This window comes from Lepisosteus oculatus, chromosome 16, assembly GCF_040954835.1.
Source record: "Lepisosteus oculatus isolate fLepOcu1 chromosome 16, fLepOcu1.hap2, whole genome shotgun sequence".
Lineage (NCBI taxonomy): Eukaryota > Metazoa > Chordata > Actinopteri > Semionotiformes > Lepisosteidae > Lepisosteus > Lepisosteus oculatus.
In genome coordinates this window covers 14,884,616-14,909,874 of record NC_090711.1, presented here as the reverse complement: position 1 = coordinate 14,909,874, position 25,259 = coordinate 14,884,616, and the positions used below count along the sequence as shown (strand labels likewise).

General features: G+C 37.9%; 1 protein-coding gene across 1 annotated transcript in view; it reads left to right on the top strand.

Moving 5' to 3' along the window:
• Positions 1 to 25,259, top strand: part of ctnnbl1 (catenin, beta like 1) — a 69,419-nt gene that overhangs the window by 24,092 nt on the left and 20,068 nt on the right. Inside the window, exons 9-12 of the mRNA XM_069179356.1 lie at positions 513 to 571; positions 3,881 to 4,029; positions 9,466 to 9,647; positions 22,792 to 22,889. Of these exons, the coding sequence (XP_069035457.1) occupies positions 513 to 571; positions 3,881 to 4,029; positions 9,466 to 9,647; positions 22,792 to 22,889 (488 nt within the window). The remainder of the gene's footprint in view (positions 1 to 512; positions 572 to 3,880; positions 4,030 to 9,465; positions 9,648 to 22,791; positions 22,890 to 25,259) is intronic.

Below are 25,259 nucleotides of genomic sequence, written 5' to 3'. Positions count from 1 at the left end.
TGTTGATGTTCTGTCTGCTTTCCATTCGATTTCTTCTCCAAACCGGGGACACTGATCAGCCAGAGGGGCTGCCAGTACTGTGTAGGGAATGCAAAACATCACAGTATACTTCAGTGAAGGTTTAAAATTAATTTTAATTTGTTACAAAAAATGCCATTTTCCAGAAAACACACAGAAACACACACACAAAGTGTAATACTCTGCATTGAACCATTCTCAGAGGGTTTTTATAATCTACGTACAGCCCCGGTTACTCATGTTATCATGAATGGTTTTTTAGGAGTGATAATCCATATGCATTAGAACCTACACAAACATTTTCGCAGAATGGTATTTTTAACAACAGCTATCCCCACTGTTTAATTATTCTGAAATGTCACACAACAGCTGTTTATCTCCCTGCAAAGAGCTAATATAGAAATGGTTGTGGATGCCATGAGGGTTCAGTGTTTGAGTTGAAGTTTGTGTGCTGATTCAACGGACCTGTGCTCACCCCATCTCTCTTTTTCCAGGTACCAGAGAGCTCCTGGGAGAGCTGGATGGGATCGATGTGTTACTGCAGCAGCTCTCTGTAAGAACCTCTTGATTACTCACATTCTGCCATTACTAATCTTTTTCTCTGATAATTGTCTGACCCTTTAGCCTCTTTTCAGCACGCTGCTCTCAAGTGCGCTCAACAAGCTGAATTTGATTCTCTTTAGTCAGAACAGGACCAAAACCAGTGAGGATTTGGTTGTATGATAATTGTCTTTTTGTCCCCAGCTGAGCGCTATTCACAGACTATAACCTATATGGCATTATGGTAAAAAACAAGTCTTTCTCAGAAATGTCTCAATTGATCGATTTGGAATTCAAATAAAATAAAAACAGAGCTTTGATTTTTTAAATTAGGTTTAATCAGGTTATTGTGATTATTTTCAACATCTTCAAAGACCGATATTCTTGTGAGTGAGTAGGGATTCATCTTGCTTATTTGTTTTTTGGTCATCCTTGAATCTCCTCAGGCCTTTCCTGGAAGGATTGCAATGAATTACTATGAAGTGTTAATGCAGATATATTTCATTGGCATTTCTGATCTTCTGTAGAATTAGTTGGCAATATCCCATGTGTTTTTGTGAGTGAATGGTTCACAGTTTGCATATAGCACAAGAGTGCTGAAATTGAACTGGTGTGCTTGATTAAAGTACTGAGAAAGATGGCAAGAATCAAAATGCAATTGAAATTAAAATTGCACCTGTATTCACAACTGTACGGACACTTGCGTTGTTAAGTGCCAGGGGGCAACCTTGTTGTGAAAGGTGCTATATAAAAATAAATGGAATTGAATTAAAATGAGATGCAGAACCTCATCTTTCCAGTTCAATTAAAGTGTATTGCTTCCTTTATGCATGTTACTTCTGCCTTGCTGTCCAGTCTGAAATAAGGATAAGGCTTCAAACACCATTTTAAGCCCCTTTGAGGCCTGCTAGGATCCAACACTGCAAGGAAGTGCTGTGTAATAAAGAGAAAAAAGGAAATTAAGTGCCGCAGCTCCAGCACAGTTGATAAGGGATTGCTGATCATGAATTCTGATCTGACAGGGCCATGGGGTCATGTGTGCTTCTGCAACATCTCTGCAAACGTCTGTCAGTCTAGAAGACTGGATAGGGCTCAAGGGTTCCTGTAGAGAACTCCATTGGTATTTGATCACATTTCTCAGAGTCGCTTTTTTATTAATCCACCTACCAGGTTTTTAGTGATGTTAGCTTTTACCTTTATTATGTTTGTTCATTTTTTCATATTTTGAATTATTGTGCATTATGATATAAAATACGTACACATTTTATCACATCTTTGTACCGCTTTCAGGTCAGCTCTGCCTTGGCCTATTCAATAGAGGAATTATTATATTAATCTCTCCTTAAGGGACTAATGCAATCTGTCTGCATCCCACTATCCTTCACAATACTGATGGACCTTTAATCCACATCTGGTATATATTAGTGCATTTTAATCCCAATGGATTATATTTCAAACCTGTGCTTTAATCTCTGTGATGCTTTTTAAAAGAAGCAGGTGGAATCCAGGTAAACTGATGCTGTGAAAATCTGTAATAAAACCCAGCTGAGAACCTTCTGCTAGTCCTTGAACAAAGTTGCATAATCAGTGTTCCTGTTGCTGGAGCACAGACTTCCCCATCTTGTTGCTCTCCAGTGGAAGCTTTTCTTGTAAGCAGCCATGAAGGATCTTTATCCAGCCATTTGCAGTGGTCCAATGCTGTTTGCCTCTAGTGGGTTTGTTGCTTCTTTGGGTTTGTTGTGGGCATGTGAATAGACAAACACCGGTCCAGATAACTGATCTTTCAAGATTTAATAGGCAATTTCAATCAGTAGCTAAAGATCAAGTTAATGTTGACTAATTAAGGCAATTCAATTGATTCAATTACTTAAATGATCACGGCTTGAAGAAAGAAACCAACTGGGAGTAAACCCGGAAGAGATAAGGAAGATCCCGATATAGTTACAAAAATAGTTATTTTAAATAGTCTTACAATTTCTAGAATGTGTTAAAAATGTAAAGGCACTCAGCAGTAATTTCAATTAAAATATTAAATGCAGATATTTAAGAATATCTGGGATGAGATCCAAATCATTATCTTAATCTTGTGTGTATAAGTGGGACGTTATAACACCCACAGTGAAAATAAGTTTGAATGCTTGAGCATTAGAAGTACTGACAGATCTGTATCTCTTATCTTATTTTTCCTTTGTTTACTCTGTACTATTTAGAATCCATTGTTATGATATTGTTTATGGCATAGTGCAGCTCCTTAATCTCTGATCACATAGAGCAAGTTCTAAGCAGATCTTTAAAAGGTTTAAATATAGTTTAAAGGAATAAACACCTCCCATTAGCACTATAAGCCTGAAGTTTGTATTTCATTATTGTTTGTATTTTCTTTGCTAAATTTAATGCATTTTTCAAAACTGTTATAAATTTAATTGTACATATAGCTGTGGTTTAAATAGTATTGATGTTATTTTTATGTTTGTCTTGTTATAGTGGCATTACATGAATTGTATTAAGGGATAACCCAATTTTGTCAGTTCGAAACAGTCAGAAATGTATATAGTAGCATTAGTTAGGAAAAAGATCTGTTCAGCCAAGAGATACCAATTTTTTGGCAGTAAAAGCAACATTTGTAAAAGCAGAAATTTAAATTAAATTCAAATACATTAAATTAGTGAGTCAGCTTTAAACAAGATAAAGTGGATTTTTGTTTGAATCTAGTAAGGTCTTCAATAGCTATTTTTTTAGCTAATGCTTATTGCTAAATATGCCAAGGATGTCTTGGAGCATAAGGATCTATCTCAGAGCCTCAGAGTTTCGCTTTTTCTTAAATATTGTATTCTCAGCTATAATGAGCCATCTCAAATTGTTATGATCATGTTATATCTTGCTTGGGGGCTGATTGAAATACTCCTAAGAGCTTGATGCTGAGTAAATGATCAGTAAAAGGGAATTGCTGGTCTTAACTGTGATTGCAAGGGCTACATTGACAATGTTTAGTGCACTGTGAAAACAATCTGTGCTGAGAGTTACTGTGGTTAGGATATCCTGTTTGGATTAAGTTACTGTTTACTTATTTGGGTGTTACTTTTGATCCAACTCGTAGGTTCTGCATTGGCAAAAATGTTGCAAATGTTTACTGATTTATAAAAATAGTGGATTATATTTGGAATGCGCTTTGCATTGTTTTAACAAATGATTGAACAATTGGCCTTCCTACTGACTACTCTACTAGTCTTAACATTTTAACTTAACCATATGTTGGTGATCTCATTGTGGACAGAGCTGGTCCCTGGACACTCCAGTAAATCCTGACTGTTGTGTCTGGCAGGTGTTCAAGCGACACAACCCCAGCACTGCGGAGGAGCAGGAGATGATGGAGAATCTGTTCGACTCGCTGTGCTCCTGCCTCATGTTGGCAGCCAATCGGGACCGCTTCCTCAAGGGGGAGGGGCTGCAGCTGATGAACCTCATGCTAAGGTCAGAGTCCGTGTGGAGCGCCGAGTTTCTTTCAGTGGTGTCCGTTCACCGTGCATTGACGAGATGGTAAAATAAGGTGAAATCTCTCCATGATAAAAAAGCATATACCGTATACTTACATTGTAAGAGGTGAACTTTCTGTAGAAGCAATTCTTGATTGATTCTCCTGATTCAAAGGACGGAGCTCTGCTTTCAGACAGGGATTACAGAACTGGCTGCCAGACTGGTTGCCACATATCAGCAATCCACTCCATAATTGTAAGAAGTTCATATTGACGCCACATATTTAATGCATTGTGCATATTTAATTACAGCACACACAGAGTACAACCTTTACAAGATAGTCTGGACGTAGCTTGGTAGGTGGAAATATACATCCTTGTCAGAAACCACAGCATATCAGAATATTTTACTCATTAGCTGCAGCATAATCTCCAAAAAGTATAGAATGGAACATGCAAGGAAACCAAATTGTTGCTGCACATTCCAGTCTTTTTTAATCAATTACTTTTTGTGTGTGTAAAGTCAAAGTCTGTTTATTAAAAGGCCAGAACCCTGTAATACAGTCCTTGTCAGAAGCTGTCATGCAAATTACTGAAGCAGTTTCTCCTTGGTTTCATGTACTGATGTATTGCAGTGCAATACTAGACATTTTTAATTTTATCAGGTTGATTCACCGTAATTCCCTCAGGAAGTATACTTGCTGTCAGTATGAAAACAAACAGCAATATACCGGGTCTTTTATGACTGTTCTCAGTTGCTTCCAGAAGTAGCAGGGCTTTGAAGTAAGGTACCTCCACACTTTATGCTTTCATCACCCAAACAGTTTGCTTGGACACAGCTGGTGACTCTTGCCATTACACCAGCAGACATGAGGTCTTCCAATATGTTGACAAGGGCAAAATATGACACTCATTCATGAATAAAGTAATCCATAAGGCCTGAAATGCTCTCTAAGAATGACATTAAGTTTTGCATAGATGACAAATCGCTATCGCTCTGCCGGTTCTCAGATTGTTTCTTCTGAGAATTTCTAACACTTATGTGAGTTATTTAGATCTTGGTCAGAGGTGGTCACACTCTGCCTTCCTGAACAAGGCTTGTCTCGGGCAGAGCCCGTTTCTTGTGCTCTCTGAACAAATTTGCAGATTGTTGTTGCCACTCATCCTACTCTGTTAGTTTCTTCTTGCAAAGACAAGAGACTTTTTTATTGTGCCAGGAATAATCAATTAATCATTGTCACTCGAATGAGGCATCTTGTCCTCATTTTTGTATGACTGAAAATCATGGCTTTTTCTTGTGGGCTTTAAAACACACCGCACTGCAATATAAGTGGCAGTGGAAATTACTGTTTCTGATCGTGTGACTTTGGATTTTGTGCCTGCTTTGAGTTTTTCATACATTTGTAAAAGCAATGTTTTCATTTTGCATCAGAATATGTATTTGTAGTGTTGAGAGACAGGCCGTGGTATTCATCATGCATTGACATGATAGTTAAAATAAAGTGAAATCTCTTCATGATAAGAAAGCCTATGTACCTACACTGTAGCAGCCAAGAGAGGTGAACTTTCTGTAGAACCAATTCTTTTCCTGATTCAAAGGACAGAGCTCTGCTTTCAGACAGGGATTACAGAACTGGCAGTTTAATCAAGTAGAGGCTGACAGAAATCAGTTACTTGGCCTTACAACAGGGTAAAAAACAGACTAAAGAAGCCTCCTTGCAGTTGAATCAATCCATAGTGCTTATTATATATTTTGAAATGTTCTTTATTAAATATTTTAGTCCACGCAAGCCTCCGGACCTTAAAATCAATACACAATTATAGTAATGCTAAACATTCTTTAAATCCTCTGTATAAGCAGAGTCCCCCCGCCTAATTGCCAACCAAGGATTCCTCAGTTTGAATCACATTTCATCTCTGCTCTGTACTGTCAGTACCTCGGATACAAATGTATTTTAAAACAATTGTATGAGGAAAAGGAGGAGGACCTAATGTGTCAAGTGAGTTTTTGTTGGATTAAATCATGCCAAGCCAAATGCATAACTTGGGATTTCTTATTCCATGGAGAATGACTGCAGTGGCATTATCGTAGCTAGATCCTGTTCTGTTTATGTCCTACAGTTTGTTTTTAGCCCTCATCTCTTCGGTGTGGGGATTTTGGCATTCATTCATAGCAAATTAAAGAAGGCAGAAAAACTAGATTGTTACAGCAGTTGTTTGCCAGCACCTGGATGATGTAGTGGGTGGGGTAAAAACGTTTATACAGAAATAACAAATGTACAACTGAATGCAGTTGTGAAATTCTGAGAAATCTCCATACTTTCAGGGTTTCCTTAGCATGCACAATAACACTTGACAGTGCAAGCTAGTAACCTTTGCTCTTTGTTGCTGGGCTACTCAATTTGTGGCCCTTCCAGTGTACTACAGTCCTTAATTTTGACAAGAGCAGCTCCTTAATTCATATGTTGATCCTGCAACATTGAGAATACATTCATGGAGTGAATAAGTATGGTGCAACAATGAATGTAATTTGGTTTTGCAAAACCTGAAATTTATAATCCATACACTCAAAAATGACAATAAACTGATCTTGAAAATCTCTGAAGTGCACAAAATACAGAAGCAGACACTATTAATTAGGAGTGTCCTATAAAAAAAAGTAGGAAAAAGAAAGCTAGCTAGTATGCTGTTATTTAGGATTTGACAGTTATTGATCTGCGCTAATATTCCACTAGGAAAACTCATCCATCCCAAGATATGTGCATTTTTCAACAGACGTAAAAAGTGTTAGGCAATTCCTACATCCAGCTAGCTGAGAAAAGATGTACTGCATTCAGCTGATTTGCACAAAAACAAAATCAAAACATCTGACAGTGTATCTGCGATTACTGTCTTTGCACATGTAAAAGATCATCATGTTTGGCACATGGTTTTTGACAGACAGTGAAGATCTGGTGAACTGACAGGTCTAGTAGGTACAGTTTAGCTGCACTTCTCGATTTATTTCTCCTGCCTACATGTTGTCTGGCTTGTGATGTGGGAAATGTCTGAGGCAGTGCGTTGAATCCTGGTTTGCACTGGGATAAGTATTGGGTTTGGCTTAACAGGTAGCAATGCCAGACTGAATGGGCATGAGAAGGAAACCAATTTTCAATTGTGAAAACCTTGAAAAAAAGAGCAGGTAGCAACCAAGACCTTTAAAATGTGCTTTTCATGTTCTAAAGCTTTGTTGCAGTTTTTAAACTATTGTGGTATTTGTTTTGTCTGTTCCAATCGGAAGATACGTTTTATTTTTAATACAAGATTTACAAATCTGAAAGTGTTGTATTTTTGTTGTTTTGTACAGCCATATGTACTACTGTGTAGAACCATAACAAGAGAATTGCTACTTAATTTCACACATGCATTTTTATAAATTCATTTAAATTCAGAGGAGCATAGTGCTACTATAATTTATGAATATTTTAAAACGTTGAGAAACTAAATCATCAAACTTAAACTAAAACCAAATTATTGGCAGAAATGCATTGTATGTATTATGATTACCTAATTAAACTAATATATAAATTAGTAGTAGATTTGAAACATTCTCTGCAACAAAATCTGTACCAATAAATGGCCTTAATGGTCTTTTGGTATGTAAAATAGCTAATGCAATTATTTTATTTGAACAACTGCATAAGCTGTAGTATATTTTTGTGTGTACGTGTAACATTATAATTAGTACTATGAGGACATTCCATTTGGAAAAAAGAATATTATATTAAAAGAGTCTCTTTTACAATTAAAGTTTCATTCTAGCATTTATTTCTTACAGTCATCACTTGCTCCTCTCAACCACAAGGCTGGATGTCATCTTTTTAGATGCTGTTGCTGTGACAGAATTTCCATCTTTTTAAGTGTTGGCTCTGTGACAGTATTTCAGTTTGATTTTAAAAGCTGCTTAGCCATGCACGGATTTTGTATCTCCTTCTGTAGGTGGCTAGTTTTACTTTCATTTTCTCTTTTCGAAGAGATAGCTGTAACCTGCAGGGCCTTCTCTTTTCTTTGGTCTCTTTTATAATGGTCTTCTGTACAGCTCAAACTGTCACACCTTTAAGGGTAAGACTAAATTATACATTTAAGGCAAAAAGGTCTTTAAGCAAGTTATAAAAATATATACAGTCTATATAGATAGTCATAGTTTCTAATGATTTTGGGCAGTTAGTAGCACAAATTTAGGAAAGGCTCTATCATTGGTTGTGTAAAATACCTGAATAGTTAAAGATTAAAAGATGGACTATACCTGTGCATTCAGTTGTTAAGGTTTCTAGAGAAAGAACAGCCAGAGCCTAACGTGGGCAGGCGAACCTTAAACTCCACTCTAAATGTGATAGGTTGCCAGTGTTATTTAAAATACAGTCTGCATAGGATAGGAGTTACATAAGGCTGTAGAGCAGTTTTAGTTAGCACACAAGTAGCAGATTTTAATTTATACTAAAACCTGTTTGGTGTTGCAGTAATTAAGGTAATTACAATGTAATCTTAGTCACACTTTGAGATAATTTCCATGCAGTTGAGATGCATAGTTTATAGTTTGTCTTGTATATGCATGACACCTCCTGTGTCTCTGTAGTGCTCCCTTGTAGTTGTCCTTCTTTATTTTTATGTGGGCGATGACCTTTAACCTGTTTTTTTTTTTCATTCACTTTATTACAAGTCCCTTGAGCAGAAGGTTTGCATGTGTTATTTTGTCCTCCTAGACATTGAAGAGATTGCTGGAATTTTAAGATTCAGGGAATCTAAACTTGCATGGGTGATCTGTTTAAAATAAATTGTTATTACAGCATTTAAACATTTGTAACTTTAAAGTCCAGTTTTTCTATTTGGAAAGTACTTTTACTCCTGTAATTAAAATATTCTTTTATCCTGGATGTTGCCCTGTAATTTTGTGATCAGGTAAGATAGGTGATTGTATGAAATCTGACTCTTCACAACTGAATGCTTTTCCTCCCTTAACACCAGCAGGTGTAACCTTTGAAGTTACATTACTCTAATTATCTTGTATGTGACCTGACAGCTGTGCAGGGCAATATCTAATAATGCCAGGTGTTCATTTTGCATTTTTCTAATTATCAAAAGAAAGCCTTAGATTACAGTTTTTCGTGAAAGTGGATTCAACAAGAATTTAATATTTATTTTCCAAATACATTTCTGTAATAATTGAATAGTCGTTTTTCTGTGAATTAGTAGCACACTTTTCCTTTTTTCATCTGCCATAGTTTTTGTAAGCACTTGGAAAATGTTCCGATTCTTTGTCAGTGCTAAGGGATCTTGTCATTAAAGAATCGTTTACATGGTTTGATAATTTTGCAGCCCCTCTTTCTGTGTCCGGTGAAGTAGCTGCCCAGCCGACCGCACTTCATTGCATTCCTGGTCCGTTTCCCCCACACAGGGAGAAGAAGATGTCTCGGATGAGTGCTCTGAAGGTACTCAACCACGCCGTCATTGGCCCAGAGGGCTCTGACAACTGCCACAAGTTTGTGGACATCCTGGGGCTCAGGACCATCTTTCCCTTGTTCATGAAAACCCCAAAGAGAATGAAGAAGGCTGGTCTGTCGGACAAGGAGCACGAAGGTGAGCGAGGCTATGGGAACTTCACAGCTGTGGCTTTGATTCTTCAATGTACATTTTTCACAGGGTGGAGCCTGCATAATGGTAGTAGCTGACTGTAACTGGGATTGCGTAGGCGTGCAGATGGCAATGTGCTGCATTAGTTTGCTAGAAATCTCTTGGCTTTTGGTGAAACAACAACACCTAGCTCCAAGTGTGCAGTAAGCTCAGTGGGAGGCGGACTGCCCCTCCATTAAGCACTAACTCTCCTGTAATGCAGCATGTCAAAGTAGCAAAGCTTTACAGGTAAGAGGGCCAGTAAGGTCTTCATTTTTGGTGTGCAGTACAAGGGTTGTAAACATCAGTTCAGTCTTAAAGTACTGATGATTCCAGTTCATAAGAAATATATTCTTTCAGAATTGGAAGGCAGGCAGGTTTGTAATGTGCCTGTGGTTCTGGAAGCACTAGTGTCTCTTTACGTTCTCTGTTAGCTTTAAAGAAGACGGGGTTATCATCTAAATCTGACACATATTAAATTAAATATGTAGTGTAATTGCAAAGGGGGTTTTAGTATTCTGCACAACGTGTGGTTTCACAAATCTGAATTCTTATGTGTCTAAATGCGTTAAAATGCGTCTCCACAGGGAAATCCGATTTCATAAAGGAAATATGATCGGGTTATATGCTGCTTTGTCAGACCGTCACAGTTATTCTTCTGTATTATCCTTGCTCTTGAAAAGCTGCAGAGACTATTTTGCAATGAACGTCTTTTCCAATAATAAGTTCAAAAGACTGTTAAGTGAGACTGCCTGTCTCAGCAGACTAAAGTCAGGAAGAAATATCCCTCCCCTCCCTCCTGTCCACCACCTTAATGGTTTTTGTATGTTCTTGCCCACCCAAGGTGAACAGATTGGCTCCTGTTGTCTCTCTTCTCATCTCTTCAACAAAATTAATTAACCTCAGACCTGCAGAAACAGCAGAACTGGACGCGACGCTGGCGGCCTCAAAGCACCATGCCGTGGTTTTCCATTGATGCACTGAGGGGCGTGGCTGCCGGCGGGCAGGAGTTGCCACTGGCAAAGGGCACAGTTGGGGTTTGACCTGAATGTGAAAATTGTGGGAATCTACTGAAGGTCAAAAAAGGATACAGCAAGCCATTTACTACCTTCAAATTAAAATCATGCCAAAGCCTGATGGGGAACCTTATATTGTTCAAGGGGTGATTTCTTGAACAAAAATGAATGGCCGGCTTAATTTCTGGCACAGATTTCCTGAAGATGCAGCTTAAAAATATTACTGTACATTGTTTTGTCTGTGCTCTATTAATTGAAAAGGGAGAAAAAGTGGTACTTATGAAAACACATTGTACTCATACGGATTAATTAATTATCAGCAGCTGCAAATGAGTATTAAAATAATTAGGAAACAAACCACTCTCATAGATTATAAACAATGAGTTTGATTTCCACCAAATCCCTTCTGAAATTTAGAGAATGGAATGACTGGGAATAGTCAAACTACATTTGCATACAAAATGAACCAATTAAGCCAGGTTTTATTAAAAATGCAGCATGCATGTAAACGTATCCCCTGCATTAGCTGGGGAAGTGGAGTCATAAAACCAAAAGTGTGAAGTTATTAAAAAACATTATATGTCTTATTAATAACATCATGTGTGCAGTATCTGAGATTGCTGCATGCCTTTCTCAAATATGTTAAATGCTTACAGTCTGGATAAAAAAATAGAATCAGAAATAAGATAGAGTGCTAGCTTTCATTACATGACCAGAAGGTCATAGATTTTTCAGGTCCTTCTAAATTCAATAGGAGGTAAATTGAGTTTAATGCCACACATGCTATATATACAGATGATGGGGAATGAAAGCCTTGACTTGCCGATGCGTAACAGTAGTACAAGAAGGTTTCATTATAACATAGAAAGCCTCCTTGCTTTTTTCTGAAGGCTTCCAAGAGGCAGAGGGTTAATTGGGTTCTGGGAGAAATTCTCCTCTGAATACAAGATGAAGCCTGGCACTGTGGCTGTGGTTCAGTCCCTCTGAACACTGTGACGTGGATCATCAAATTGGGCTGCTGTGCAAGTCTCTTTTCCAGGATGGGATTTGGCAGTTTTGTCCACTGCCATTTGCACGTCCTCCTGTGTGCTGCCTTTGGGTGGGTTTTGACTGCTTCCCTTAGGGCTGGAAGGGCACTTGTTCAATTTCTTCTCTGGAGGAGACCTGTCAGGACCCTGCCACCCTGCACTTCACAACACTATAAAAGATAATTGCTTTGCTGCTTTAGAGGCAGTCCTTGAGATAATTTGCATGAGGACATTAAAGATGCTGAGGTCTAAAGGAAGTGCCTCTGATGAGTGCTGTGTGTGTAGTGTTACTTTCTAATAGCCCCCTTGGGGTGGACAGAGGATTCTGGTTTTTAATTATCTGAACAAAAGACTTACCTCATCATTAACTGTCCAGTGCTTTCTCTTTTATTCTTGCGATATCTGAAGAAAAGCAGAGATCTCTGCACTCTGTTACGAGGCGGAACAATTTGCATTTGTATGCATTTCAACAGTTTAGAGTGGTGTTGAATTGTGAAAACTGTTAGTAATGCAGCTGTGGAGGACTGGTTAAGGTTCTGAGCTCATATCTGGAAGGTTTCAGGTTCTAATCCCAGATTAGATAAGACAGCAGATAAGACACTGCTGCCGTACCTTTGAGTAAGATACTTTGCCAGTGCTAAAAGATCTTGCCATTAACAAGAGTAATTCACCCACGGTAACATACCCAGTTGTAAAAATGGGTGCATATGTAAGTGTTGCTTTTGATAAAAGTGTCAGACATTTATTTATTGTTAAACTGAGTTTTGATTGATTTACAAAGTTTTGCTTTAATTGAAAGTATTTATGGACCTGTGCAGTATCTTCTTAAGCAGCTTTGATAACCGTTTTTTTGTATTTTTCCAGTGAGTTACAAACTTTTTAATGTGTCCAGTCTCGATTTTTTCCCCCGTATGAGCATTAATTATGATTTTCAAAATGCAACACAAAATATTTTTTAAAAAGCAGTTAAAAGCTGCTGTAAGTCACTATAATTATAAATAAAGTGGGGACAGGGTGGTCAGCATTGCTGCCCTGAAGTGCTGGGACTCTGGGTTCATTTCCAGATCTGGGGTGCTATCTGCGTGTTTGTTTGTGTTGAGTTTGTCTGTTAACCCATGTTCACTTGGGTTTCTTTTGGGTGCAGGCAGGTAAATTGGCTTCTGGGAAAGTTATAATTGTAAATCTAAAGATGCCCGTTTCTTCTTGGCCCTGTGATGAGCTGGCGTCCCGTCCAATGTTAATTCTTGCCTTGCATCCTTGTGCCTCTTTTTCCGGGATAGGATCTGCTTGCCCTTTGACCCTGTATTGGAAGAAGGGTATAAAAAATCGATCAATGGATGTACAGAAGAGGAGTAACTCACAGGCAGTGTTTGCTGTTAATATAAGCCAGTCTGTTCACCTTGGGTGGCCTTTGACAATAATGGCCTCCTAATAATCCCCATTTATGAACTGGCTTTATCACTCTGTTTTCTTCCCCACTGATAGCTAGTGTGTGGGGAGTGTACTGGTGCACTATGGCTGCCATCACATCATCCAGGTGGGGCTGCACACTGGTGGTGGTGGAGTGGAGTCCCCATTACCTTTTTGAGTGGAATGTCCTGAAAAGTGTAAGAAATTATTATTTTAAGGAGGCTTAAACTTGGAGTGGAGACCTGTTTGAAGGCCTGTCCGTCAGTACTAATTACAAAAGAATTTGTCCTTAGTTTCCTGCTGGATTGTAGAGAGATACACACGTAAACACACTACACATGCATCCCTGTCACTTGCAATTCAGGAGAAAAGTAAAAAACTCTTTGAAACTCTTTTTCAAGCCTCTCTGTATTGATCAGATGGCATGGTGGAGCTCTGTCTTAATTATAAGGAACATAAAATATCTATAAGACACATCGGTGGTAGATGGCTTCCTTTGAAGTGCTGGCAGTGGTTGGTGACATTTTCATCAGGGTGCAGAACCACAGACAGCACAGGGCAGAGTTTTTCCTTCAGAGTTAAATGTTTCCAAATCATGTGCATTATTTAAGCCACAGCAAACAGACTTGCACAGTGTAGTGATTTTTTTCTTTCTTTTTTCGCTCAGGAGTTTTTATTTTTCCCAGTGAAAGACTTATTTTTAGAAAGCTCGTGGTTTTGGGTGTCAGTTTGCTGCTCATCTCCCACAGGACTGGAAAATAACAGCAACGGGAATATAATGGAGTCATTTACACTCATTAAGCACATTGTTCTATATCTGTCCTCATTCATCTCTTGTGAAAACCTGCCATAGAATTTTTTTTGTGTAAACTCGGGGAAAACAGCGAAGCAGTGCATTTGGAACAAATTAATTCTGATTAATCTACATAAATCTATTTAGCTAATTAGTGAAAGTGAGGAATGCAGGCTATTTATGGCACCAATTTTGAACCAGATGTGAGAAATTGATAAGCCATTTAACCAGTGTGTAAAAGTATTGGTTTGTTAAAAGTTTATCTAGTCAACATAAATGAAAAGTAATCATAATGTCCATTCCATGGAAAACGTCTTTCCAGCCACCAGTTTTTATTTTATTAAATCACTGGTTTAATGTTTGATTCTTCTGTATTTTTTTAAAATTTTACTTAGTTTTACTTCAACTTATTTTTTTCTTGTTGGAAGGTTGATAAATGAAATGCATTTTTCAAATCTCTTTACTTTTAATGAAATTTTCTATTTTATGCATGTCATTTCTGTTTTCAGTCAACCAGATACCTTGTTGTAGCACTTTGGAACAGAACAAATTGTTTAGTTGCCAATTTTTCAAATGTATTCATAACATTTATAAACATGTCTTTATATATGAGGCTCTTCAAGATCCACTACTGTGCAGGGGTTTCAGGTGTGATCATTTTACTGCTCCTGAATTCAATATCATTGTGGCCCTATAACGTAAAATAGAAAGAAAGTGTTGTGTGGTTTAGTCAGATGAAATTATTTTAGTCTATAAATGGGTGTAATGGTACACTGTATTTCAGACCAGCACTCTGTCCCGGGGCACAGAGTTGTAATTAAATCTGAGTTTGCATTAAGTTGAGATTTACATAAAAACAGTTCTTTTCCATCGGGGGCACTGATGATTGAGATGAAGCGGAACAATAGAGCATTGCTTTTTTTAATAAGCAGATACTGAAGAGGCGGTGTGTATAATTTATTAACAGTAGTTTCTGCTGTTCAGTTCCTTTATTTTAATTGTCCTCTTCATGGTGTATTACAACACATGGTGACTTCAGTCATCCAATAAATTATCTATCCCTTAATGAGGGTTCTGTAAAGGTGTTCACGTGCAGCCGGCTAACTGCTTTAATGCAAGGCATTTAAAATAAATACTATGCAGCTTATTCCTCTTGTTAGGGTTGTTCAAGATCTGTGAATTCCCCGTCTTGTAATTCATACTTAAAGGAGAATAAAAAAGCCGGAACTGAAGCCCCAAAAGCTTTTTTTAAAGATATGCTTTATCAGACAGGAACTTATTCAATTAAACCATAAGATCTGACAGCCAGTATATTCGCAATAAAATTGAAAAAATAAAATCCCTGTATATAAATATTATTGGAAAATATGACATTAATTATAATAAAACAAACACAAAAAAATCATTGATTTGGACAATGATTGGACAATTTTTCTCCTCTATCTACTTCCTTTTATCAATGTTTGAGAATCACTGTGTGTTTGAAGGTCACATCATAAGTGTTGTCCCATCTAATGGGTCCCATTATTTCATTGGAGCGGTCTCTGATGACAGGTGCATTAGTTAGTCATTTCACCAGGCTTACTGGGGCTGGGATGACAGAGCAGCAACACAGGTCAGGCTGAGAGATAATGCACTTATCTGCACTGGTCCTTGTGCGTGTGATAGATGCTCAGAGACAAAGTCCTGCATCAGAGACCACATTTATTCAAGAGCTAATGAAGGCACTCGTTTCTAATTTATCTGTGAGATCCTGCAGTGATGACATGGGCTTCTAATACAAAGAAGCTTCCCCCACCCCCCCCTTCTGTTTGTTTAGTGACTGACAAGATGAATAGCCTGGTGGAGGTGGTCTCAAAATATAAATTGAAACCCTGGAGTATGATGAAATCTTATTAAGAGAACCAGTAATATTTGTGAGGATGAACTATGAAGTCTTATTTTGCCTCAGTATAATTAGTTAGAAGTCACTGTTAACACTCTTCATCTCCTTTTCAAACAATATGTGCTTATCAGATATCATGAGCGTTTAACTGTACATCTTTAATAATCATAATTCTTCCAGGTTTATTGCATACAAATGTATCTTGGCAAGTGGAAGTTATGAATGAACTACTTTTTGGCAAAGATTGTGGATATTGAGTTTCTTATCCATCCTTCTATTTTCCGACCACTTTATCCAATAAAAAGTTACGGGGGAGCTGGAGCTTATCCTGGCATCAGCGGGTGCAAGGCAGAGTACACCCTGGACAGGGTGCCCGTTCATTGCGGGGGGACACACAAACACAGACACACACACTCACACCAGCATGTCTCTGGACTGTGGGAGGAAGCAGCAGCACCAGGAGGATGCCCCCGTGAACATGGGGAGAACACACGGACTCCATACAGATAGTACCCCAGGTCTGGAATTGAACACAGAACCCCATCACTGCACCACCGTGGGTCAACATATACCAATAAATACAACTTATAATTCACTTGTTGAAATGTTTTAAACATTTTTTTATACAACACAGCTTTTTTTTTGACAACCTTTAAAACCTGAATAGCTTTTGCAAGAGAGGTGTTAGGTCAACAGAAAAATTTGATTTCTTTTTTTTAATTTTTAGAGTACAGATAATACCATTTTAAATACAGATGACATTACACAAAATTAAATGAGATTTCATGAAATGGATTGCATAGCTGGGAAGGAAGTCCTCCTTCAACATAATTGGAAAGAAAATCAGCAGAAGCTCTTTGCCCACATTGATCTTTTTTTGTCAAGTTTGTCCAGATGCATATTAGCTTAGAGGGGAGGAGGAAGGTTTGAGTTTCCGAAGAGCAATTAGTGACATCTGTCAGCGCCCCGTTGAAACAGAAAGGGCTCACCTTTTAAAATCTGGGGACAGTGATTGCTTCTCATCTTGTCCTTTAACAAGAAATGAGCAAGGGAATTGGAATTTAAAGCTGGGAAAGTAAAATCTTCTTAAATTCTGAATTCAATAATTACACTAATGATCTGCTTCTGCCAGATGTAATTACTTAAAACACATATTTGTCTATGTAATTTATAGAATGGACAAAGGTTATTCAGTGTCTCCCGAAGATACTGTACAAATATCTGTATACACATGGTTAGAGTTTGTTGCATGATCACTTAATATATTTTTAGAATACATTTCATTTTTAATGCATCACTGCTTGAATAATTATTCAAGCAGTGGTGCATTAACTGTTGGAAAATCACTTTCCATTTAAGGACTCTCATTTCAATCTCAGTATGATGTGGACCAGTTTCTTTAGTATTCCTTACAAATTACTTTTATAAATATTTACTTTTATAGTTAATTACAGCCAAAATACTTTTCACTAATATTTGTTTAGGTTAGTTGATAACTCATAATGAATGTATGTGCAATGTCAGCTTTCAGAATGCATGAACAGAATGCTTTTCAGAACAAGCCTATAATATTCAGTAACAGCAAATTAGTGGTTATTCCTTCTAGTTTAAATGCTTTCTTTCAAAAACCTGCATTTCTTTCTTTCACTGCTGCATTGAATTTTTTTAGGTGCTGAATTAGTTTGGATGGTATCTCTACTTCATTTTGTTCAGAAACCTCCTTGTTGGCAAGTGATCTACATGCAAACTTTACATTTATTCCTATGGCAGATCTACAATCCCAACCAGAAAAGCTGCAAAGGATGAATACGAAAGTAACATTACAGTTAATCTGTAGTTTAAATATTTGTCTGTATTGCTGCATCCACTTCAAGCTCGCTAAAACAGCAGCTGCGTCAGTTGATGAGGCAAATCTTCAAAGAGACTTTGCTTAGACTTCTGCCACACATCTAACTAGAATTAAAATACAGAGCAGAGATGTGACTTTTATTGCATAACACTTAATACATGTGCTAGGGATGTTTTTGTCAGTGGAAATGTTCCATTGTTTTATTACTTTAATAATATTATTTTAATTAATATAATTAATTTTGTAATAAAAAGTAAAGTTCAGATAATATCTGCAGTGGAGCATTGATTAATTGTTGTTTGCTGCAGAGAAATGGCAGCTGGGCGGTAGTAGTAGACTCACGACCTACACCTAGTACAGTACAGCTCTGCTGTGTGCTCTAGCACCTTGCTAGAGGTGAAGCACATACTAGCAGAGCTGAGAGATGTTTTCTGGAACTTGGAGTAGTGATTATATATGGAAGTCGAAGGCTGCTGTCTTTAAATGTAATCGCTTGCCTTCCCCTTTTTATTTATTGAAGGTAAGCCTTGGGAAATCTGATAAAGATTCTTATAACTGAATTGTACTTAACTTTAGAGAGAGAGCAACATTTCCAAGGTGCAATATGAACAGCTTCTTGATTTGAAGCATCACCTTTTTAAATCTTTGCAGAATTGTCCAAATTGATTTTTTATGCAATGAAAGAGTCATGTTTTCCATAAATCACATTAAAAATAAAAAACAGAATTGTCACTGTAAATGTCATGTCCAAGAAGGCAACATGCCTGAATGGATTAACAGCAAGTTAGAGACACTGAAGGGAGCAATCTGTGTATGGCAGAGATCACAGTTACTCACTAACTGCAAAGTGCTGATAAAAGCCAGCATGGACCGCTTGCCCTTTCTGTCATTAACTCTTACTCTCACTGCAACACAGAAGAGGCAGAAGTGAAGTGCAGAAAAGTGTTTTTCCATGGCTATATAAAGTACTCTACATATTTATACACAGAAAGTCATGTGTAAACGTTAAAGATACCATTCATGTGTAAATATGTAATTTTTTCTTTGGTCATGCATACGTTTATTGTAGAAGTGTAGATTTTGAACTTAGAATAAGTTTGATTATATTTAGTTATTTAAATATTCACTTTACATTTAAAAACCTCACTCATGACGGTAAAAACATTGCCTTTACTTAGTATAGAAAGTTGTCCAATGCAACATGATATATTGTAAAAGGTTTGAATACATCTGCAAATGCAATGTAATATACTTAAGCATGTAAGGTATAATTTCATGATTTTTCACATCTAAATTAGGTGAAGATTTGTAAGAGATTTTTTTGTTATTAAAAAGTTTATTTTCACCAATTATATTTTGCTATGCCCACCCAATATCAGATTGCCGGTTCTGTGTTTTTCCGTGTGGGCTCGTGGTTACGAACCCTGGGATCTTATTCAGGGGGAGAATGAGGAAGTGTTGTCTGACCGTTCTGGCACACACACCTTTGAGGCACATGGCTTTGTAGATAGTACAGATAGCTCCGATAGTCCTATACAGCCCAAGGTGCTGACTGGGGAAGAGGTGTCCCTCATGGGCCTACAGGTGTAACTGTGTTTTACCAAGACAGCCCTGGCTGAATAACCCCACGTGTCAAGGAAAACATCCAACAACATAGCAATTCTGGTGCCTTCATAGTTATTCTGGTGCAATAAAACAACTTGTACAGTCATTTCACCCTAACGGCTGTGAATTCAGTATATGCCGACTCACACTTGATTGACTAGAGCCAGAGAAAATGTCCACAGCCCATTCAGTACAAGCACATGTAAAGAAACTTATTTGCAGCTCAGTGCCAGTTATTAGTTCTAATGAAGAAAAATCGGTGCAAAGGTTTCCATTGCCCTGACTTTCTATTAAGTGTCAGTGGATTAAATTTAGACGCATAGACTCCTCGTTTCCAAACCTGTCTGGCTGGCAGTCAGTATGCGGAAAAGCCCCTGGAATACAGAGACACAGTTCCTTTGTCGTAATGAACCTGCTGTATGGTTCCCTGCTTTAAGCTGCTTTGAGCCCTAAAAGGAGTCGTGTAGGGACTCTGCATATATAAATTAATATTTTTAAACCACCTCTTACAAGCTACCCTTTAGTATCTGATTTTTTTAATGGTCTTTCTAGATATTGCCTTTCTTGGCGGACAGGAAGTGTTGTCAGAATCATGCTGTTGCAGGAGCCAGTAACCTTTCTGGAAGGGTGTGCCAAGAGTTAATGCATTCTTTTCTGTTTGCAGTTCTGCATGCCTTTGGTGCATTTTATCATCAATAATAGTCTTCCTTGGTAACTAAAAGATTGTAATATGAACATGTATAAATTCGTCGATTAAGGTGCAGATCTAACTGTATAGTGTGTTCCTTGCCCTTGTGTTCCCTTGCTTTTTCCTCCCAACACACTGAGACCCATAAGTCTGAGAATTATAATTTGTTGAGCTGCATTTCAAAATCCTCAACATCCATCAACTGAAACGCTGTCAAATCTAGGTTGGTGGTATCAAAGGTATCAGGTTTGATCAGAAAAGAAAACATTGGGCCAGATTGTTGAAATTCCTGAAATCTAGCAAAGTTCTGAAGCAAGTATTTGAAGCATGAACTTTGCAACACTGATGGTTAATAATTTTTCAAGATTCTGGAAATTAAGGAGTCGATATTCCACCAATAACTGGGCACTGTTTCCAACATGCCCTCCATGTTTCAAAAAGATGCATAACAGTTTTGACAGCATCCTAACCCAAGGTGGGGGTTGAGTTCATTTAGATGTATGATGTCATATAGGATCATTATTTTCGGTGACCCCTCTTTACTAAAAATGATTAAGAAACATATTTGCTGTGTCTTCTCCTGTTGTTCTACCATGCATGGGTTTTAAACAGCATAACTCTCTTCACATTTTTTCGAAGTCACAGTATCTTGCAAGAACTGCTAACCTCAGTACATCATTTAGATTCATACACTCCTCAAACACATCAGTAAATACCACTGCACCATTTAACACCACAGTCTAGTGCCTGTTAAAGTTTTGTGCTATTAGGCGTCACTCCACTGATCTAGCAGATGCAATTAAGTTGTTTGAGTGAAGTCACTGCTTTGCTTTCTTTACCTCACTGTGGTCCATTTGATTGACTCAGTCTGTCTCATCCTTAAGTTGTTTCTCCATCTTTGTCTGCAAATGTCTTTGCTTGATGTATGACCAAAAATACCCTCAATACAGAGCATGAACAGCATGGTTTTCATGTTGGGGGGGGGGGGGGGGGAGTGTTTTTGTCTCTCCAAGAGGGCTGAAACGAGTAATCATTTAACTTTGCTTTCTTAGCAACCGCCATTTCATCCATCATGACTTTCTGCTTGTGTAAAAATATATTCAGTGGTATTCATCCTATGCCTTCCTGTGAATCAAGATGGCACCACAAAACGTTACGCAGTAAATAAACTAATTAAATTGTTTTTCTTTCTATGCCAAAGTGCTTACAAAGGGTAGCATGATTTAGAGATTGACAGAGCAGTCAAGCATAATTTATGGTTTTTCTTTCTGTTTCTTTGCTGCCTACACTTGCAGAGTGCACGTCACTCATGTGTCATACGTGCCGTAGACTGTTGCTTTTCTGTTGTGTTGACTAGCAAACTGTCTTTGTGAGAAGAAGTCTAAAATGTTTTCGTGGGAGAGGCAGTTTACCAGTCTGTTTTTTTAAGTGTTCATGCAATGAATGCAGAGGAAGGTCAAGAACTGCATTTTGTGCTTTTTGTGAAATGAAATTCCTAAAAAAAAAGTCAGAAAATTATAACTTTAGTTCTTTCCAGTCCAGTCCTTTCTAGTTGTTTGAAGTGTAATTTTGAGATTTAAGGTGATAAGGATAGAATTAGAACAATCCACATATCCTAGTCCTTTGTATTTTCCATTTACTTGAATTCTGGAGTCAAATGTGCAGCCTGATGTGTGGAGAATAAGCCTTTGTGAGCCAGAATATTGTATTTTATCAACTCAAAATGTACAAATTCTTCCATTTTCCTTTGTAAATCCAGCCATTTTCTGGAAGTGTAGTGGCATGCTATATTAAGTGTGTTTAAATTTCACACTGTGAGGAAATTAATTCATTAGGTAAATAATTGCAAACTCATCTACTGCTCATTGTTGCCGCAAATATTATCCATTACCACAGACTGGCTCTCATTTTCATGTTCACATCTATAAAGTGTCATTTTACTACTGTGAAGGATATAATTCAAAGACAAACTGATAGAGATAAATGCTGACTTTAACCACCTTGGTTTATTGAAAACTGACATGGCTTTTGTTTCTCGCTTGTCATACAGTATGCCACCAATCCTAATAAAGTAAGTGTCTGGAGTAATGACTGTGGTCTCACAATGCTGTTAAAACCTGGACAAAGGAAATTGTCTTTCTGTATTTGAAAGCAGGTGTTTAAAGGTCTAAACATTTTTTGTGTTTTTTCCCCAAAAACTGTGTAAGTCCTTCTAGACTTAAATATCGTTGTCCTTTCAATTTACTAAGGTTTGTGAAATTGTATTAGCAAATGTTAAATTTAGGAGCAAAAGGAATACCTGAAATTCTGTTAATGTCAACCAGTCATACCTGTTCCTCCAATTTTCTATAAAATATAACAGTTTTTTTGCAGTCTGTAGTGCTTTGTGCTGGCATGTAGTGCTTTGTGCTGGCATTGTAGTGGCAACTCATGGCATTGAGTTGTAGCTCATCATGGCTGTGCTGTGCCGTGACTAAAAGATATGTGGGACTAGACCTGCACCTTGGATACACTGAAGATAAGCTAAAGATTTTGATTTTTTTTTTTGTTATGGCTTGATTAGAGCAAACATTGTTCTTAAGAAATGTAAACTGCCTATTAAGATTTTAAAATGATTTTATGAAGCTGGCCTCTTTAATTCCCTTCCCAACTATTTTTTTCAAGACGAAAAGCATATTAGTTATAGTAGTGATGGTGGCCTTTCCTACTTCAAGCTGACAATATGTTGAAAAGGTGAAATCTGCATAAAATTGATAGTTGATCTGGTAATTGACTTCCTGTATTGTAAAACTCTGCAGTTTACATCACTAACATCTGTCATGTGTTACTTTCTGCAGAGCATGTGTGCTCCATTATTGCCTCTATGCTAAGAAACCTGAAGGGCCAGCAGCGAACTCGGCTCCTCAGCAAATTCACAGAGAACGACTGTGAGAAGGTAAGGACTCAGTGCCGGACTCTCCGCTAACCACCTATAACCTGGCCCTTCACTTATTTTTTGTGACTGAATATTTGTCAAGGACCCCGCGTCAAACTTAAAACTAAATGTTTCAATGACATAGTGGTGATATCTTGGCCTGACTTCCGATCCTTAATGTAATCGAGAATTGTGGCTCACAACCAAGGTTGAGTGTTTTTCGAGAGCTCCTGATAAACACAGGAAAATGTTTCACCTCAGATTAGTATTATATAGTATCTCCCTCTTACACAGGGGATCTGCGTACATAGCACTTAGTGAAACTGCTAACCAGATGTTCTGTTTAAATAACAAATAATGAAGAGTTGCATTGCGTAGACTAACCTGTACTGCATATTGATTTAATTTTTAAGTTGAGGCTCCCTATGGAGGGTTTGATAAAAAGCACTACTCCACTGGTTTAGCAACCTCTTTTAGAAAATGAAAGGAGCTCTTCATATTTTCTGTCATAAATTATAATGTCCTCTGCATACCATATCATTTATAAATGTAAATGTTTTGTTTTTGCTAATTTTGCTGAAGTGTTTTCTCATTTAAAAGTGGCAGCAGCTTTAAAGCACAATACTGCAGGGTTACAATGCTGAGAATGTCAGCTCTCTTAATTCCAGTGCCGCCCAAGTCTGCAGATGAATTAGATGCTGTGTGCCACAGGTCACATTTACATTTATAGAAGAACAGGAGGACGTAACATTTATCAGGTTCACAACAATGTATAAAATTTAAGAAAATTGAATAAAAAACAAACCTATGGTCATGACACTTTCTCCTTAGCATACAGATATACTGTTCATTCTAGACTTTGGGGGAAAACATTAAAGTGGCTGTATTCTAAGATAAGATAAGATCACTTTATTAACCATATACAATTTCTTGTATTAGGAAGTTGTCTTTTCACATACCCCAGCTTGCTCTCCATGAAACACACAGACAGGGAGAGAAGCTTGGGGTCAGAGCGCAAAGTCAGCCATTGTACAGCGCCCCTGGAGCAGTTGGGGTTAAGGGCCTTGCTCAGGAGCCCAACAGAGTAGGATTCCTCTGCCAGCTGGGGGATTTGAACCAGCAACCTTCCAGCCACAGGCGCAGCTCCTTAGTCACAGTGCCACCACTCCGCCCCCATCCTAAATGGGGATATTGTGTGTGGCCCTGCCAGTTCACCCTTTTCAAACATAAGAAAGTAAAACTTCAAGAAACTTCAAGAAAAATAAATCAGTGGTCTCCAGTAAAATGGATTGCAGCAGCAGTTCCATTGTTTAATGGTAATTACTGCAGCCTGTTTGATTACCATTCAAGGCCATTGTTTTTTTCTGTGCTTTTTTTAGGTCTGAAAAAAGGAATTCATACACATTTTTTCTTATGTTGAGAAAGCTGACATTCATTAAAACATTTTACAGTATCGTATCAATTAGTTGATTAAAACCTAAGTGCTTTCTATCCCATTTTGGATGGTCTAAATAACCTTCTAATTTCAGGTTAATCTGTATTATTGTTTCATTAACTGAGGAAGCTTTTGTCCATCCTGTAGTGACATTTTGACAGGTGTGGTTTAAAAAGGCAATTCAGGGAAGTGGAGTCCTGAAACATATCTTAATCCCAAGAAGAGTGGATTAGAAGCTGCTGTGTCTGCAGTCTCTGCAGGCTGCCTGTGAAGTCCAGACAGGTTATTGTGTAGAGTTCCCCTGAAGCTCCCTAGTGCAGACTGGGCGCATTGAAATCTCTGCACAGCAGACAGAAGTGTGAAGTGCTGCAGGTATTGATTGTCCAGCGATCAGTTAGGAATAACAGCTTTCTCATTGATCCCTTGAGTAAGTCTTGTTTGCAACACTGAGAGGAATTCCTCTGTGGTTGACGTATGGCCAGAAAGACTCACTGCTGTTCTGCACTGGTTTAAAGGGGCTTCTTACATCATCATTTTTAGAATGAAGTGTGCAACTCTATTTGACTATATGGACATAAGATTATCAGAAAAGTTACAAACGGGAATAGGCCTTTTGCCCCATATAGCCTGCTTAGTAGTTAGCAGCTAATTGATCCAGGGATCACATCCAGCGGTTTCTTCAATGAAACCAGGGTTTTGGCTTCAACTACTTGACTCTGTAGTTTACCCAGATTCCCAGAGCCCTTGCATTTGCCAAGAACAGTGTAGAATCCTAAAACACATTCCTTACAACTTTCTCTGCTCAGGATAATTCCTTATAGTTATATTGTGCTTTTCTGGACACTCCTATCAAAGCATCCTCCACCACCACCAGTGTGCAGCCTCACCTGGATGATGCAGCGGCACCCATAGTGCACCAGAAAGTTTGAATGAGCAAGCACACTTACACATCATAG